Source organism: Oenanthe melanoleuca, chromosome 3 (genome assembly GCF_029582105.1).
Source record: "Oenanthe melanoleuca isolate GR-GAL-2019-014 chromosome 3, OMel1.0, whole genome shotgun sequence".
NCBI lineage: Eukaryota > Metazoa > Chordata > Aves > Passeriformes > Muscicapidae > Oenanthe > Oenanthe melanoleuca.
In genome coordinates, this window is record NC_079336.1 from 52,573,267 (window position 1) to 52,592,476 (window position 19,210).

A 19,210-nucleotide genomic window follows, 5' to 3' on the forward strand; every position below is an offset into this window, starting at 1 on the left:
GAATTTAGTGGGACTAAGTGGGCAGTGACACCTTGGAGCCAGATGCTGCCAGTCCCAACAAAAGGCCCTGAAGGGCACCAGACATGGATTTCACCCCTCTGAGCAGGGCGTGGCTTGGGGGCAGTGAGCCCAAACTCACAGAATCACAGAATATGCTGAACTGGAAGAGACCTACAAGGATTATCAAGTCCAACTCCTGACCCTGCACAGGACCATCCCCGAGACTCACACCTTGTGCCTGAGGGCATTGTCCAAATGCTTCTTGAACTCTGTCAGGCTTGGTGCTGTCACCAAGGTTCCCTGGGGAATCCAAACCAGTGCCCAAACACCCTCTGGGCGAACAATCTTTTCCTGATACTCAAAATAAACCTCCTCTGACACAACTTCAGGCCATTTCCTCGAGTCCTGTCGCCGGTCACCACAGACACGAGATCAGTGCCTGCCTCTCCTCTTCCCCTCATGGGGAAGCTGCGAACTGGGATGAGGTCTCCCCTCGGTCCCCTCTTCTCCCTGCTGAACAGATCAAATCACCCCAAAGGAGTGGCACAGACCCCTGGGTGGGCGATGAAGCCGCCTGCGGTGTGCGGGCTTTCCGTGGGCATCCCGCAGGCACTCATGGGTGGCAGGGAACATCTCCTCGGGAAGGGGCGAGGAGCTGCAGGCAGGGATGGAGGGAAGCACCTGCGGAGGAGACCAGCAGCCGGCAGCGCTCTGGGTGCAAACGCACCGGGGGCTGGCTGCGTGCCTCTGGCAGCACCGGCAATGGGATGGGGACCGGGAGCGGGACCGGGACCCCCGCCCCCGCGCACACCTGTGCCACCGCCGCCGGGCGGCTCGGGAAAGCGCCGCAGCCTCCGCCGGGCACCGGGCAGCGGAAACTTTCTCCGGCTCCCTCGTAAACACAGCCCGGCTCCCTCCCCCGGACGCTATTTCGGAGCAGCGCGGTGCCCTCCGGCCCCGCACCGCCTGCCCTGCCCGCAGGGAGGGGCGGCCGCCCTCACCTGCAGGGAGCGCTCGGAAAGCGGGGGCAGGAGGGCTGGCCGGGAGAGCGGGCAGGGAAGGGAAGGGAAGGGAAGGACGGGAACATCCCGCTCCCTCCTCCGCGCCCTGCCGGGGGGAGCGGGCCCGGTGTCCGCGCTGCGGGCGGGGCGGGGCGGCTCCGCCGGGCTATTAATAGCCGTGTCCGGCGGGCGGCGGGCAGAGCCCGGACCATGCAGGGGAACGGGCAGCAGGCGGGGAAGGGACGCGAGGAGCACCGGGCCGGGGCGGCGGATGGCGGGCTGCAGGCGGCGGCTGTGCCCATGCTGCCGGCCATGGAGCTGGCCGAGGAGCCGGAGAAGCCTCCGGGCGGCAAGGGCAAGGATCCCAACACCTACAAAGTGCTCTCGCTGGTAAGGGCCGGGCGGCGCGGGGCGGGCGGAGCGCGGTGTCGCCTCGCCGCGGCAGCGCAGGTGCTCGCCCGTCTCCGGGCTTCGGGAGATGGAGACGAGCCCGTGGCGGCACCGTAGAAACCTCTCGGCAGTGTTGCGAGAGGGCGATTCCCTTCGGCAGCACGGGCTGCTCGGGATGCCCGGGGCAGCAGTGCTACGGGACCGCTCCGCCTCGGGAGTGAGCCTCGGGCAGGAGCGGCACTTGAGTATAGACAGCGACCTGCCTCAGAGAGCGATTCGCAATTCTTGATTTGTTTTACTCTTTTTACCGTCCTCAGCGTTGAATCTTTCAAAAAAATGTTTGTGGTGTCAACGGTTGTCTCGTCTTCCATCATGCGGTTTTAATTGTTTGCTGTAGAGGGGACGCCAGGGAAGACAAAACCAGGTTAAAACAGGAAAACATGGCTAGAAAAGATAAAAAGAGTTCAAGAGCCGAAAGCTCAGAGGAAGTGTAAAAACTTGCCTTTCTCTGAATTTGAGCTATCGTGGGTTGAAAGTTTGTCTCCAAGTACTGCTGGGAGGCACTTTTGGCCCTTGTTCAGAAGCCCCAGCAGCCAAAGCCATTGTTAGCAGGTAGGTCACTTTCCAGTTTTAGCCACACTGCTGTATTGTAATTATCCTCCCCATCGAGATGTGAAAATAAGACCTTCCATACTGCCTGGAGTAATCATTATGAGGCTAAAATCATTATCAAGGTGAAGAAATGGTGGTGTTCTTGGAAGGAAGCGTTAGTGGAACTGCAGACTTCACTACGTATGTACACATAAGTAGTGCTCTTTCAATACATTGAAGCACAATTGTCAAGGTGCCTACCTAAATTTACTGATATCTTTGTAATCTGGTTACCATTTCAAATGAATCCTGCACCCATATCATTGTGACTACAGGTTGGTCATACTTTCTGACATAGCAGTAGTAAATTATGTTTCTAAGTTTACAGAATGTTACAAGAAAAATATGAAAATTCATGCAAAGGTCTATGGTAGCTTCCATGCAGAAGCTTTTTTGGCAACTTTTCTGATATGTCCCCTTAAATAAAGGTTGCAGTCAGTAACTTGTTTCATTACTTCGTTGTCTTCTGGAAGGTTTCAGTTTGTGTCATAAAAGCCACTGCAGCTGGATGATGGAAGCAGCTCAGCTCTTTTCAGGCTTAGAAATTAGATACTAGTAGTGGGAAATAGTCATATCCTATTCAAAACCTGATGTTGTTGCCTTGAGCGTTTTAGGCTCAAACAACAAAATTAATAGAGGTATACAGCCACTTAGATACCAGAGTTGAGCATAAGTTAGTGTTTGCAGTTACTTATTCTTCTGAATTAAGTCCTTATTTTCCAAATGCCACTCTTTGAGAACAGTCAAAAGTTTCCTCCTGTGCTGATTAAAGTGTCAGAGTGAAATATATCATCTGCACAGAAATAATTTGGAAATTCTAAATATTTCTGGCCATGCACTATTTTTTGAATGATTGCAAACATTGAGATAATGTAGGACATTCAGTGAGAACTTGGAAAACTTTCTAAATACTGCAGGTGATGCTGGATTGAGTGAAACAGGGATGTAATTAGCCTAAACATGTTAGAAAGTGGCAAGCTGGAGTTGGAAATGCAAGTTTGTTCTTTCTCAGAAGCCAATGTATTTATAAAACATTGATGATATCCAAATGCAATAAAGAAGTGAGTAGACTTATCTGCTTGGTGTTTGTAGTTTTATGTTAAACTATTGAAGTGTCCAAATGTAGGTAAATCTCATTTGCCTGTATTTATCCTAGCTGTATATGCTATTGCTTCCTTTATTTATGTAGATAAAAACACCCACAAACAACTGCTTGCAAGTGAGCTTATGTTGAAATTTTCTAAAAACTCATGAATGCATTTCTGCTGATTAGGGAATATTTGAATCACTCCTCTTACTTTTCTGGAAAGCTCAGACTGGACTGCATTCTCCTCTTCCTTCACATGTGCCTGCCACCTGCAGATGTTTGTGCAGTTTATGAACACAACCTCAACGTTCCCAGCTTTTATCCATGAGTCAATCTTACCCTATTACAGAGCAGCTGTTGCTGCTGCACAGGGAGGATTCTGCAAATGGTGGGACAGGCCCACAGGTATTTATTAACCCCTAGTGCTTCCCTAAGCAACTAAAGCACACCTTTTAATTTACTGTCTTGCCGGTTTTCTCAGCCCAGACTTCTGTCCCTTGAAGCCCAGTGAACTCTGTCTGTAGTCTCTCCAAGCTGTTGTGTGAGTGAGCAGCTTGCTGCTGCCCAAGAGCAGCATAACCTTTGCTTATGTTTGAGATTTTTCTATCCCCACTTGCCAGGAACTCAGGCATTGCATTTTGGTCTGATTCATTCATTCCATTAAAATAAATTTTTCCATGCCAGTCTAACATTGAGAGAAATAAAAGTAATAATGTAGGAGAATGTTTCTTTTTCAACAACTTCAGACTTCTTGTTGAAACTGGAAAACTCATTTAAACTAACAGTTTTGTTAGAAAAGTTCTTAAGGAGTTTTTGCAGCTTGAGAATACCCAAGTAGAAAAAAAATTACCAAAATATTCCAGGTATGTTCCAGGCCGAGACATTGAAAGTGTGTTAGTCTCATCTAAAGAGTAACTAAAGCATTTCCGAGTGCATAAAGATAATAAACACTAAAATTTTTAAAAAATGCTGTGAAATACACTTAATATTTTTGTATTTTGTATTTTTTTTTTTAATTAAGGCTGTCCAGCCTTTTTAAAGCCACATCCCAAAAAGTAACCAACTGCCAACTTTGGGCAAGAGTTTGAACTGAAAACCTCTTCAGGCCTCTTCTAGCCTTATTATATCATAGAATGAATTTGGTCTGAAGAGATCCTTAGGGACACCTTCACTAGACCAGGTTGCCCAAAGCCCATCTAATGTGGCTTGGGACACTTGTAGGGATGGGGTATCCACAGATTCTCTGGACAATCTTTTCAAGTGTCTTGCCACTCTTACAATAAGTAATTTCTTCTTAATATCTAATATAAACATATAATTTATCAGTTTAAAGATTTTTCCCCTTGTCCTATCACTAGAGGCTCTGTAATAAGTCTCTCTCCAGCTTCTTCATTGGTCCCTTCAGGAACTGGAAGATGCTGTAAGATCTGCTCAGGGCTTTCTCTTCTTCAGGTTAAACAGCCCCAGCTCTCTTCACCTATCTTCACTGAAGATGCTCTACCTCTCTGCTTATCTTTGTGGCCCTCCTCTGGACCTGCTTCAAGAAGCCTTAAGAATCCTCTTATGCTGAGGGCAGCAGAGCTGGATGCTCTCTAGCTGGGATCTCACAAGGCACATTATAGGGGCAGAATCCCCTCCCTTGACCTGCTGGCCATGCTGCTTTTAACACAGCCCAGGATGCAGTTGGCACATTGACAGCCTGTGCCCAGATTTTCATCTACCAGCACCTTACCCAGGTGTGGCACCTTGCACTTGTTGAACTTCATGAGGTTCTCCAGCTTGTCCAGGTCCCTCTGGATGGCATCCCATTCTTCTGTTAACTCACTGCTCAACTTTGTGTCATCTGCAGGCCAGCTGGGGATGCTGGGTCACATTGAGCTTCTCCTCCACTAACAGCCCCAAGTCTTCCTGCTCAGGGCTGCTCTCAAACCATTCTCTGTCCTGCCAGTGCTGGTACTGGGATTGTCATGCAGGCCCACACCCTTGACCTTTGCACAGTGCCACCTCCCAGGCTTGCCCTGGCCCCTCTGGATGGCATCCCTGCCCTCCAGCCTGTTGGCTGCACCACACAGTTTGGTGTCAGTGGCAAACTTGCTGGGGGTGCCTTGATCCTGCAGCCTGTGTCACTGACAAAATGTCCAACAGGGCTGGTCCCTACACTGACCCTGAGGGGGTCACTCCTCACTGGTCTCCACTGGGACCTTGAACTCCTGAGTGTGAGTTCATGAGTGTGACAATCCAGCCAATTCCATATCCACTGAGTGGTCCCTCTGTCAAATCCATGTTTCTCCAGTGTGACAGGATGTCATGCAGAACATGCCAAATGCTTTGCACAAGTCCAGATAGATTATTTCAGTTTCTATTCCCTCTACTACCACCACTGTAATCCCATTTTAGAAGGCCACCAAATTTGTCAGACACAATTGGCCCTTAGTGAAGCCACACCACCTATTACCTTCTTATTTTCTATGTGCCTTTAGCATAGTTTTCAGGAGCATCTGCTCCATGATTCTATAAATCTGGGTTGTCATACATTGGTTGCTATGTTAAGCTTTTATGAATCATAAACCCCCATTTATAATAAATAAATGAGACTGTCTCTGCCCAAAGGAGAATTTCTGTTGCCAGTTCATATCTGCCATTGTTGCAGTCAGCAGAGAGTCTTGCTATAGAAAAAAGATCTATTAAATGTCAAGATATTCTATGAGTCCTGAAAGGTTTTTACCACTTCATTTGGAAACAATCCATACCTGCTGACCTTGTGCTCAGACAAACCTGGGTAACATGTTCAGCCTTTAATCATTTTTTTTAGCTCTCAGCAAACTATTTCAGCCTTTTTTTGTTTTATTTTGCTTTATGTGCCTTGTAATATTTCCTTTATTTTTCAGTAGAAAAAAATGATCCTTGCTGACATTACTTGTTCTCGTGACAGTGCTGGACTGAGTTTAGATGGGACTTCTGAGATCCAAGAAACACCAACTGCTTTACAGTAATATTAACGTGACTCTTGGGTGACTTAATTTTCTTTTGGCATTAAACATCCTTTGGTGAAATATGAAGTAAAGAATGATGGTGACAGGATTGCCATATTTTTAATAGACTTTGAAGCACTTTTTCAGTTTAGAAATATTAAAAGAGCTCTTGGCCAATCTCCAATATCTTAATAATTTGTAGGAAAATCGCTTCCAATGTTGGGAAACAAGTATGATTTACAGCTGTCTTCTGTCAATGTTACAGCTCTCCAGCTTCCATGGTGACTTGGTTTTAAGTCTAAACACATGGTGTTTGACAAAACATTTTTTCTTGTTGTGCTTGCTGTCGATATTGCTTAAATGCATTAATTAGAATAAAATTGTAACCATACATACAAAAAAGAGGCATCGTTACCCAATTTAAGCCATCAAAAGAAAGTTTGGGGTTTGAAGAATTTAAAAATCATTATAGCTAAATGTTTCTCTTCTGTCTACTCATCTTTTAGGGAAGACTTTGTAAATAATTCTCATTATACACAGGGAAATGTAAACCCATAATGTCTTTATTTTCCTTCAGATGGGGATTTTCATGCTGGGTATTAAAGACAAAAGTCATAATCTTGCTCTTACACAATAAAAAAAATTAGATATTTTAACCCTGAATGGTTTCCAAGGTTGATTTGTATTCTTGCTTTATTTACACTTTATTTACTTCTTTATTTACACTTTAACTAGCTACATAGAGCTAGTTGGCCTATCCTATCCTAAAAAGCAGAAGCTGAGATGAAGAAAAAAATATTGTCCGAAGAAACACTTGCAGGAAATGAATCTTTCCATTTGGTTGGGGATTTTTAAGTACAGAGAAAAAAACCCCAAATTAAACAACAGTGAACACAGACAAACAAAACCTAGCACCAAGTGAACAACAGCAAAACCAAACCAATAACAGAGAAAAAACAGCTCCCCAGATTCCACTTTTATAAAAATCTTCACAAAGGGAGAGTAGAGACCATCTTAGTTAAAAACTGTACTCAGAACTCAGTTTAAATTTTATTGCCTAGGTAGGTTGAGTTTAGATAAACAGTCAAAGGAGTGATTGTGAATTGGCTAAGCAAACTTCAGCTCACTTTCAGCTGGGTAATTTAGATATGGCTTCTAGCATCAATACAAGAGTCTGGAATTTAGGCTACCAGATCCTCTCCTCTGTAGCTGAATTGGAGGATTTAAGCCATCCAGGAGGTTTCAGTCGCCCCTTGGAGTGCAGAGTGCATGGATGCTGCTGGCTCCAGCTGGAGTGCAGACCTTGGGGCAGGCTGAAGCACACCCAGCTGTGTCACTGCTGCGTCTGTCAGTGCTGCTGGCTGCTTGCCTGCCTGAAAGCAGCCACTTTGGCCTAGGAATGGGAGTGTAGGATATCTGCTGCTAGATTAGGCTACACTGTGCTTGGATCAGCCTTTTGATCTGTCCAGGCAAAATGAGGGGATGGGGTGTGATTGGTGCTGTGTGCTCAGACTTACTGCTCCAGCAGCCAGAGTCCCAACTCAGTCTGTGCCTTTGGGTTTCCACTACATTTCTTTAATTTTGCAGTAAATCTCTGTCTACCTGTCAGGCACCAGGTGAAGGCAGGTGGTGCAGAAAGAGAAGGTAAAACTGTATCCAGTTGTGGCAACAAGGCACACAGGAGCAGGGCCCTCATTGGAAAGGGACATTCTCACTGTATGTGAGCAAGGTGAGCACAGTGGGTTTGGGGACACCCACCAGGTTCAGCCAATAGTCTAAATTGCCAGGTGAGTATGTAATGGTAAGAGATGTCCAAGGTAAGGTAAGGCAAGCCTGTGAGTTTGGGCCAACAGGATAAATGGCCAAGATTGACTCGACTGCAGTGTGGCTGTCCCACATTCCAGACAGGGCTCAGAGGCAAGGCTGGCTCAAACAAGGGGAGAGTGACTCTTCTGAGGCTTTCTCTAGCTTTTTATTGAAGGGCTATCCTCAAGACTGATAGAGATCTATCAAATAGTGCTATCAATAGTGAACCAATACCAGAGAACTGGAAGGAGGGAGGGTGCTTTTGTTCTGAACACCTTCATATAGCTCTACAAAGCTCTCTGATACTAAAATAATAAAGAACACATTAACAGTTTAAGTCGATAGGCTTTCTGTTTTTTCCTGACCTCTTTACAAAAAAACACTTTGTGCACTGAAAAGCAAAAAGTACCTTTCTGCACAGGCATTGCACAAGTCACCTGTATAAAAAGTTTCCTGTAAGTGTCTTTATAGGGCAGGAGTGGATTTTATTGTAAATGGGATGTGCTGGAGGACAAAGAGAAGTAGTATAAGTAAGGCTTTTCACAAATGAAATAATGTTTAATTGTTTGACACAATAAGTTAGCTAAGGAGAAAATGAGTAATAAAAAATGAAGTATTTGCATTTCTGAAGAAGCTCAGTGAGCATAGCCTTGTCCCAGTTCTGCTGTGTAATGGCATATAGGCAAATCAACCTATATAAATGCTTTCTAATGTGGTAGTCTGTGGATACAAGTTTGTGTTAAACACTGGTTGCTTTTGTTCCTAGAATAACAAAAAGTGTGGTGTTGTTATAGCTACTTCAAGAAAATCAATAATCCAACCTGGCCATGTATGTTTCATGTCACTGTTTAATTCTGCTAAATGGGCCAGTTTGTGAACCTTCTTCTGGCTCAGATATGTTTCCATGTTGTGAGGTATCAAAATCTGATAGTCTGCCTTTGTTTTTTGAGGGGTTATATTCAAAAGTTGCTGAGATAAATAATGGCCCCTTTATCAGCCCTGGTCTTTGTTTTGGGAAAATGGCCAAAGGATTCAGGGCCGAAGATGGGTCTGTGATTAATATCAGTGTACTTAGTAAAGACCTGTAATGAACAATGAAATTATTATATAACTGAAATTGACTTGATCTTAAAGGTCTTTTCCAGCCTAAATGATTCTATGAAACCTGGTTTGTCCTATCTTCTTCTCATACTGTTTATGGTTCTGCTATTTTTTGACACTCCTTATAATCTTGGTGTTTAACAGGATTTCTTTACTTATTCTTTAAAGTCATTTTGTCTTCCTGTGGAAGTTAATATTGCTGTCATGGTGGCAGTAATAATGGTATCTGCCAAAGAAAAATGGATGTGGATATAGGTTTACTTGGTTTGTTTGGTGGTATAATCAGCACCCTGTAGAAGCCACCCCCTCTGTACCCTGCTCTTGTCACAACTCTCATGATGGTAACCTAATGTGGAGCAGCTCTGGCTTTGTTCTTGAAAAGGGACTTCTGGAATGGGAAGGGCATGAAGATGGCTCAAGACCATATTTTCAGATTCAATTTTGCTTTTATTTCTGAGTCAAATGCAACTTGTTTGGAAAACAATTCTTAGTTGGCATAATTGCTGACAGTTTCTTTCCTTTCTATGCAGTCGTGCATTCACATGTGGTTGCCACTAAAGGAGATGATGTGCAGTGGGCTTTGTTCTGTGCTCTTAGTCTGCTGTGTTGAAGAAAAGAACTGTATTTGAAAGTACAACGTTTACATTTTTTTTCTCATAACATGATTTTCAGTCCTGTTTGCCTTAGGTTTTTACAAAAATCTACTTGCTGATTAAATAGCAGAGTTAGCTGCTGTCTGTTTTTTGTGAATTGCACTAGATGTTTTATTTCCCCTTCTTTTTTGGCTAGCATATTGTTGCACTTTAATTTCTCTCTAAATTCTCCCATGATGTTGAGTGCAGTGAAAAAAGTAACAGCTGGAATAAAGCTTTGATAATAACAGCTCAAGTGCTAATGACTTCCAGGAGAGTATGTACCTATACAGTTTGATGAGCAACAAATAAGAGAAATATTTTAGATTCCAGCTGACTAGCTGACAGGTGCTAACTCTTCTGTCTTTTGGTATCTTTTTAAAGATATTTTTAACAGATACAAGTATCTGTTAAAAAACCAGATGCTTGAATAGTTTTGGAAGGTATTTAGAGAGCTATAGTATGATGATGTCTTCTGCTGATAATTCTCTGCTGAGTGAAAAGTTATTACTCTTTGGTGAGCTCTGTGAAGGCTTTCATAATCCCTTAGAGTGGCTCAATCTACCTTTAAAACATTCTTGTCCTTTGAATGACCTTTGGTTGCAATAGTACATAGTAACAGTCTTAAGAATATTGAATAGAAAGAATGAGAGTAGATCTTCTGTGTGCCTCTTTGAGAAGAAAAATAATAATGCCTATGCATTTTCATAGTAAATCTTTATAGCTTTGGAAAAGTTTTGGGTGTTATCTTCAGCATTTTCATCATCTGACTGACTTCAGAATTATTTAGTCACCTCCAATGTTTTAGAGCAGCCAGGACCTGAGAGCCTCAGTGACTCTCCTCCTGCTGGCCTCAACAAGTGGAACGCAGATCAACAGGAGCAAGTCTTTGAAGACCATAAAAATATTTACAAATGTGGAAAGAAGAGATGAGTGGTGCAAGAAGGAGGTGGTGCACTTGATCCAGTGCTGATTAACTTTTTTTTAGGTGATTTACCAAAGTGTTACTTAAGTAGCTGTGCTGGTGTGAGTGAAGTATCTACATCCTTTCAGTTTATTAAAATTTATTAAGTAATCCCTGCTTTTGAATAAAACTGAGCTGTTGGCAAGGGGATTATGGTGGTTTAAAAATAATTTTTACAAGCATGAGTAAGTGTTCCACTGCCCCTGGCAAGTGTAGATAAGTGTAGTTTTTTTTTTTTCTTTATACAGTATGCTGTCTGCATTTTTAACAGTGCCCTTTTAGAGTCAAAAGGTCACACTATTCTTGTTTGAAATTCATTATTTATTATTGTGTTCTTTAGAATTTTGCAGGTGAAATTCTTTCTCAAAGATATTTTAGTGTTAAGGTTTAGAAATCATCTATTTTAGGTGCACAAAACAGTGAAAACATAGCATGCCTTTCACAGATCCCAGTGGTTTTGGAAAATTCCATGGGTTTTCTTAATACTGGCATTACAGACCCTGTCTAGACATCCTCCCTTCACGGATACATAGGACATAACTGTGAGAACCAATCATGGAGATTAGAATGGAAAAACATTATTTTGCATGGTTTGCTTGATAATTGCATAGTTGCTAATGGATGTGTGTTAAACCTTGGAGTGACAAGTTTTGTTGGGCATGGAATACCAGGGATGAAGGAAGGGAGATGGAAAGCAACTGAGCACGTCAGACAAAGAGTGAGGAAGATCAACACGGAAATGAATCTATTTCAGAATGATAATTCCTTAAAAGAAGTATCACTGCATCCTTTGCCAAAGAAAATACAGAACAGAGGCAGGGAGGGTTGGACAGAGCTAGAGAAGAATGAAAAGAAAGGGACAGTAGTATTAACTGTGTGAAGGAGGACTGAAATACACTAGGAGAGGTGTCAGTAGCTAAGGCCAGTGAGGGATTTCTTTGTGTGCCAGTAAGATCTGTACAGCTGAGGAGTCTCTTTGGGATCAGGTGTGTGCAGCCTGCACACTTGCAACTCCAGCCCTCCCAGCAGCTCCCCGAAATCACAGCAGAGAAATTCTCTCCAGCTGCAGTTCTAGAGATGAGTGAGGGAAATAATTCTCTTCTCTAACCATGCTATTATATTTCCATTTACCCAGTTCAAAATAAAAGGCTGTTGAAATAAAAGGCTTTTGAAATGTTTTCAGGATTGCAGTTTTCCAGACTTTCAACCACCTATTCCCAACAATTATAATTGTTTACAAAGCAAAGCTTTTATTGCTTCCTCCCACGTAAAGGAAGCAGTGATGGGGTAGAGATTCATCCCTAGATGACAATGTTTTTGTGATTCCAAAACAAACTTTCTAGAAATTATTTTTAAACCAAAAAAGGGCACTTTCTTCTCTACAGTTGTTACTGTGTTGTTTTAAAAACCTTTTCTCAGATGCTATATGAGAACTGAATCTGAAAGTTTGTGCTAGCAGCCTCATAAGATACAGACCATAAAAAGTTAATTTTCTGCTTTTGTGTATTGCAAGGCAAGGTTCTTTAATTTTACTTGTCTTCCTACTAAATGTTGGATTCCCATATCCCTTCTTAATGGCAACTTTTTCTCAATTCTTGCTTTGTATATTGAGTGGAAGAATATGGGTGAGAGAGAACAGGTAAGATTTCTTCCTATTGTTTAAGAAGGCAGATTAAACCTTCAAAGCAGGTGTTATGTTGGCAGTATTGTAGTAGCTAGAGATTTGAATTTGGTGCTTGCTGCAGGATGCTAAACAAGGTCCTTGTTTGTAAACAAGAATGCATGCAGCTACTTGTCTTTCTATGGATTTAGAAATATATAAATAATCTTTATGAAGCAGGCTGCAGCATCCCCAACCTGACCTACCTGTATGTAAAACAGGTCAGGTAATATTAATAATCTACTTGCTGTGGTAAGGTTTCTTACAGAATCACAGAATGGTTTGGGTTGGAAAGGACCTTAAACATGACTTAGTTCTAACCCTCCTGCCATGGACAGGGACACCTTCCACCAGGTTGCTCAAAGCTCTGTCCAGCTTGGTCGAATACTTCCAAGGATGGGGCATCCACAATTTCTCTAGACAGTAGAGATATACTGCAGTATAGAAAGAAGCAAAGTAAACTAGTTCATCTTTAGGGTGCAGCAGTGAGATGCAGTGAGAATCTTGATCTTTAAAAATGGTTTGAATATTCTTCATCATCTACATAATCTTAGGGCCTTGCCATTGACATAGCTCAACTACTGGTGTAACACCTCTTGATGTGCCTAGCCAGGACTGCTGCTGCTGGCCAGCATTAGCTGCTCCTTATTGTTCCAGCAGAACATTTTGCCATTTGTGTGGATAATATCCATGTGACTGAAGTCATTCAAGCCCAAGATAAAGCTTCAATTCAAAGCCTTAAACACTAAGCTGCAATTGCATGGGGTTCCACTGGGTTAGATTTGGCTGTCCCAGAATATTGTCAAGTGCTTAATGTGTAAGCTTACTGTTTTTGTGAAACTTCTTTCTTAAGTAAAAGAAGGAAAGAAAGAGAGAGGAAAACAAAAAGGAGGGGGAAGCTTTAGTGCTTTGCAGTAAAATATTTTTAAGATAAAAATTTAAGCTAGTGGGACTAAGGTTAAGGAAACAGAGGATTTAATGTAGTGAGTCAAGATTTTCAAGATCTTAGTTTATAATTGCATTTACTATTGCATTTTGTAGTATTTTGTACCCCAAAGAGTACTCATATGCCTCAGTGAACATAATCCTTTTGTTTTTGCTTATTGGAATTATGTTCATAGAAGCATAAAACTGACAACATGGAATACAATACAAAACTGTGATTTTGTTACATTTGGTGCCAAAATCACAGGAATTATTTGTGAGAATTGTAGCAAAGTTTTACCAGTTTTATGTTGAGAAGTATTATCATAATGCTTTTGCTTTAGAGTGGGTTTTATATTTTTTTTTTACATTAATTTGGTGTCATGATCAAATTCCTGCATTACCTACACTGAAGCTCCATAAGGGAATATTAATAGTCCATTTAGTGGCACTGCAGTGTGTTTTCTATACAAGGATGCCTTAGGTGGCATAAGTCCCATAGGTCATAGGTCTAGGAAGCTCTTTGAAGATAAGGGAATAAAGCTGTTACAAAGAGAGTAGCTGTGTGTTTTGCTTGTTTTAAAGCATGTTTGTGTTTATATCTCACAGGACATTCTACTCCTTGATCTTAGTAGCAGGGCCTGGTGGGAACAGAGAAGCAATAAATCTTCACCCTGAAATAAAATGTTCTCAACCTGGCCTTTAAAAAATAAATGAATCCATTTGTAATTTAATAATAACAACGGTAATAATAATGTTAAAAAGACAATAACAGGTGTTGCCCTCTTCATGGATTTTGCATTTGAAGTGTCCCCTCTCTCCCTGTGCACCTGCTCTTATCTAGGTGATATTTTATATGAGAGATTTCAAAGGTCCAGAGCAATTTACACTGAAGATAACACTGTTGATACTGACGTAACAGAAGGTGTTGGATACTTACAGCACGTGTTAGTATTCTGATTTAAAAACAACAAACAAACAAACAAAAACTCCAAAGCAAAAGTACAAAGCTCTGTACTTGTGTTCATTCTTGATAGCTGGGTTTAATGGAGGCTTCCATCTTTCTGTAAGTTTTTTCATACCCAGGGGAAGAGGTTGTGCTGGATTTTTCCCCCTTCAGTCTTTTATTATTTTCCTTCCTTCCCTATCAATTCAAAGACTGAAATTGAACTGAGAAAGTGCTTGTTTCTTTGCTATACATGATGTTGAATAAGATGCCAGTGACTTGTCTGGTTCAGAATTCTAAGCCACAGCTTCATCAGTTCCAGTGTATTGTTGAATTTTAAAATGAATGGTATATATGTAATATTTTTGATAATTTTTAGTTCAAAAATTCAGAGCAATATCTGAATTCCAATGCTACAGGTTCCAGAAATTTCTTTCTTACTATCTTTATTAACTGCTTAATGAACAAAATGGTGTAGTAAACTGTAGAGTTGTTAACAACAACACAAATAGTTTTTAGTTACTGAAGTGCTCACAGGATTTGAAAAGAATAAACTTGAGAAATAATTAGGTGCCTTTTAGAATGGAAGGAATTTTTGCTACATCACAATATGATCCAGGTATCCTACTCAAGGCTAACTCAGCTGATGGGAAAGGAGAAAAAAAGGGATAGAATTGTGTAGCCATGTATGTGAAGTTATTGAAGTATTGCTTCAATGTGATTTTCTCACAGAAAACAGTGACTGGAAAGCTGGTATGTGCACATTTTCCCTACCCAGAACTCCCCAAATTCTTTTGCATAAGAAAGTCTGCATTATTGCAGTATCTTCTGTTTCAGGACTTCTGGCAAAGTACTTTATTACATTCTTCACTTAGATAGAATAGCTGTTGTAGCTACATCATTGGCTTCTCTTTAATTACTGTATAAACACTGATGGTATGTATACTTTTTCTGAAGAGTTTATGGACTAAATGCAATACTTGATAAGGTTAAAAGAAATCCATCTCTACATTTGAGCAGGCATTAAATCCTGCTGTAACATGCTGGACAAAGATAATACAGTGCTTGTTCAATAACTTCAGTGCATCCAGAATCCAGAATGAGCACAGCCATAGTTTCCAGTCAGTGCAAGACACTGTGGTCAGTCTTAATGTGACATCCTACAGCTGCTTACCATGGTGTGGACCCAGATCTAGTATGAACTGGATGCTAGGAAGTGGGAAAAGGCTTTCTTGCCTAAGAAAATTATAGGTATCACTTAAGGGCTACGTATTCTTTTTGTAGTTTGTGGTTAATGGCAAAACTTCTTAGAACAGTATACGAGGAAGGAAGGAAGGAAGGAAGGAAGGAAGGAAGGAAGGAAGGAAGGAAGGAAGGAAGGAAGGAAGGAAGGAAGGAAGGAAGGAAGGAAGGAAGGAGTGCAGTAAAAAGTTTTCTATAAAATGTTTAAGAAATAGATCATCATGAAAGAATGATATAAAGGAAATAAAGAAAGACATGATGATATATGTCTATGCTGAAGGACCTGAGAAGAAATTATACACACAGGCCCAGTTGTGACAAGCATATTCATATACTGCTAATTAACTGCAAACACCATAAATATTTGTGGAAGTGAAAACTGCTGAAAACAATGAAATCAGCCTCCAAATCAGCATGTTTATGAATTTCAGTACAACTGTATAACATTACAGAGAAAATGAGTGCTTTCAAAACCATTCAATGGTAATTTAATATTACTTTCTTTTCCTTCCTGTCCCACAGGTACTCTGTGTCTGCATGTTAACAACAATCCTAGGATGTATATTTGGCCTGAAGCCTAGCTGTTCAAAAGATGGTAAATAATATGCCTTTTATTTAGTAATATTACTAAACAATTACTTTTTTTTTTTTTTTTGTGAATTAATTTTCATATAATCAGAATACCACCTTTCTTGCTGCAGGAGGAGAGGATTGCTTGAAGCAGTACCAGTAAATGGGGAATAAAAATACCAGAAAATAAACCTCAGGTGTACTCAATAATTGTGTGTACTCACTTGAGAGGTAAACTGATCCTGGTACTCAGTGTCTGATCTGGCAGCTTCCATGTATCCCAGCTGTCACTGTGGTGATGTCACATGGCTGGCTTTTTTCAGTTCACCATTAAAAAAAATGAAACAACAAAACACAACAACTTCTATTTCATTTTGTCCTGGAACATTTGTTTTTTCATCTTTTCCAGTCAATTATGGAGGAAAAAAAAAGTTATTTTTTTGCTGGTTAGAAATGTAGCCTGAAAACATTCCTGGAGGAATTCCTCTGTCTGTTTTCTGTCCTGAAAAATATGTGGTTATTTCAATGGTGAAGTTTCTTCAGGTAGAAGATTATGAAAGATTTTTTTTTTTTTTTTTTTTTTTTTTTTTAATAAATTAGGCTTCACTTTGGGAACAACTAGGAAGAATAATTTCAAAGTGAACATAAATGATTTTTAACAGAAGTTCAGTTTATAAAATTTCTATTACAATATATACAGGTTTCTTCTCATCTTATTACATCTCTGCAGTATTGGTATCTCAGACCAGTATTGATATCTCATTGGTATCTCAAAAGATCTCATTTTCCTAATATCATACACCTCAAGATTCTTCAGAAGAGGAGCAAAATCGTAGAGGATTTCCCTCAATCCCTTCTGGTGATTGCTCAGGATTAGACAGTATGACCAAATTCTTAAAGGTTTTGTTTTGTTTTGTTTTTTTAATGATTATTCCCCTGCCCTCAGCAAGCCCAGTCTAGTGGAAGAATGCTGTGTATTTTTTTATATTTAAATTGGACAAAAAATAAACCAGTGAGCAGTGTACTCAAGTTTGCATCTCTTGTGTCTGCTTTGGAACAGCCCTCCTTAGGTTTTGAGATTCTAGATATTCTGAGTGACTGTACACACATCTTCCTGTGACACAGAAAGGCAAAGACAGTCACAACTAGCTTTTATTTCATTGGTTTCTGCCAATACTGAAACACCACGTTCCTGCTAAAAGAGAATGGAGCCCTTTGATCAATATGATGAAAAAATATTTTTTTGTTCAGTACGAGGAAATAAGACTTTCCTTTGGCTGTCACTGTTTTTGCAGCCATCCTGTAAGTTGTGGAATGGCCAACGGTGTCATTTCACACTCTGACTGTATCAGTTTATTTTTATTTAGCCTGTTGACTGATTTGGGCTCAGCCACTGACATCTAACACTATCCAATATTACAGTGAAAACCTGCAAAGGTCGTTGCTTTGAAAGGACCTTTGGAAGCTGCCGTTGTGATAAAGATTGTGTCAAGCTTGGAAACTGCTGCTTAGATTACCAGGAAGCATGTATACAACCAGGTAAGGATGGAAAAAAGCTGAGGGAGCAATCTCTCCTGCTCTTTGGCAAGGGACAGCTCAGTGTGTGAGCACTGCTGTGGTCAGGACTTATTTCAGGTGGGCTGTGAGTACCAAGCAGGGCTGCTGAGCAGCACAGTGGCTCTGATGCCACTCATCTCCCCTTTTTGTGTCTCTGTGTCACATTCCTGGATGGAGTTGCAGTGGTGTGGTGGTACTGGGGGCTCCTGTGGAAGCATCAGGGCTCTGGTACAGCTGCTGTTTCACACAAACAAAGCTTGTATTTCACCCAGCTGGAGCACTCAGGAGCTGACATAGTAGGCTGGCTTTCCCATAGCTCTGTGAGGAGAGAGGCTGCAGCAGACTGTGCTGCTGCCCTCCCCCTTGGAAGGAGGAGGAACAATGGCAACTCGAGGTCTCAGCCAGCTTTTTGTTCTCTGCTGGTGAGACAACAGTGCTCCACATTGTCCCTGGCATCAGGGGTTACTCCTACACTCTTGGGCAAGCCTGGAGCAGAAGTGAGTTCTGCACATTGCATTTGTCTGTCATGGCCTGAGTGAAAAAGGGGAAGGGCAGAGCAGCTCTGTGGGAGCTGCCACCTCTCCTTACCCAGCTGCCCAGGCCCTCGACCTTGCTGCTCCCCAGCCTGAGTGTGAAGCAAGGGTCACCAGCAGGAACCAAGGCAGGATGACAAAACAGGTTGCTCTGGTGAAGGATTGTGAAATGAGAAGCAGCTGCCATGATTTGCCAGAAGGCAAAGGTCAAATAGACAAACGTGTGAAAAATACCCAGGAGAAATTTTACAGGGAAAGATATTAGTGTGTGTAGAACACCAAGGACAGCACTTGGCTATTTTCTCTACTTTGGTTTTGCCTTTATGCTTCAAAAGCAGCATTCCTTTCAGATAACTTTTTTTTCTTCTTACTCCACTTTACATACATTTGATTAATTTCTGGGTGAGACCATGCTGATACATTTAAAATTCCAAAGTGGACTTTGAAAACCAAATAATTAAACTGAGCTCAGATCCCTGCTTCAATTGACTGCTATTGAAAGGTCAAGTTACACGTATATAGTTGATATATCCAGTTTTATAGTCACATGGGTTTGACTCTGCCTGTTTTATTGCATCACTCCCCCTGAGTATAAAGGTTTCTTAAAAAGAAACTGGAGAGTCTGTCTTAGCACTAGGAATGTGAATTAATTCATTGGTGGCGTTTTTTGTGTTTATTTTTTTTCTAAATTAGCCCTAACATCAGTGGAGAATCAAATTCTATTTTCCCAATAGTATCATGTAACTAGAAACATAATAGATTCCTCTCTCTATCATGGAAGTAAAGATCTATTTGAAATAGTGGAATTACTGAAGTACGGTAACCTGAAAGTGAGATTAACTTCCTGACAATGCTTTCAGGGATTTCTAATTGCTAGTCATGCATGAAAATCGTTGAGTGTTCTCTGCTCAGATGTTTTGATTTGGCTTCCATGTCTCTGTTAATATCTTCACTTAAGTGAATGTTTATGACTGATAACAAATCATAGAATTACAGAATATGCTGAGTTGGAAGGGATCCATCAGGATCATGAAGTCCAGCTCCTGGCTCTGCACAGGACACCCCAAGAGTGACACCATGTGCCTGAGAGCATTGTCCAAATGCTTCTTGAACTCTGTCAGGCTTGGTGCTGTCACCACTTCTCTGGGGAGCCTGTTCCAGTGCCCAACCACCA

At 41.5% G+C, this 19,210-nt stretch overlaps 1 protein-coding gene across 1 annotated transcript in view; it reads left to right on the plus strand.

The window, feature by feature from the left end:
- Window positions 1–1,196: 1,196 nt before the first annotated feature.
- Window positions 1,197–19,210, plus strand: part of ENPP1 (ectonucleotide pyrophosphatase/phosphodiesterase 1) — a 51,476-nt gene continuing 33,462 nt past the window's right edge. Inside the window, exons 1-3 of the mRNA XM_056487849.1 lie at window positions 1,197–1,391; window positions 15,899–15,971; window positions 17,369–17,485. Coding sequence (XP_056343824.1) covers window positions 1,212–1,391; window positions 15,899–15,971; window positions 17,369–17,485 — 370 coding nt within the window. The 5' untranslated portion in view covers window positions 1,197–1,211. The remainder of the gene's footprint in view (window positions 1,392–15,898; window positions 15,972–17,368; window positions 17,486–19,210) is intronic.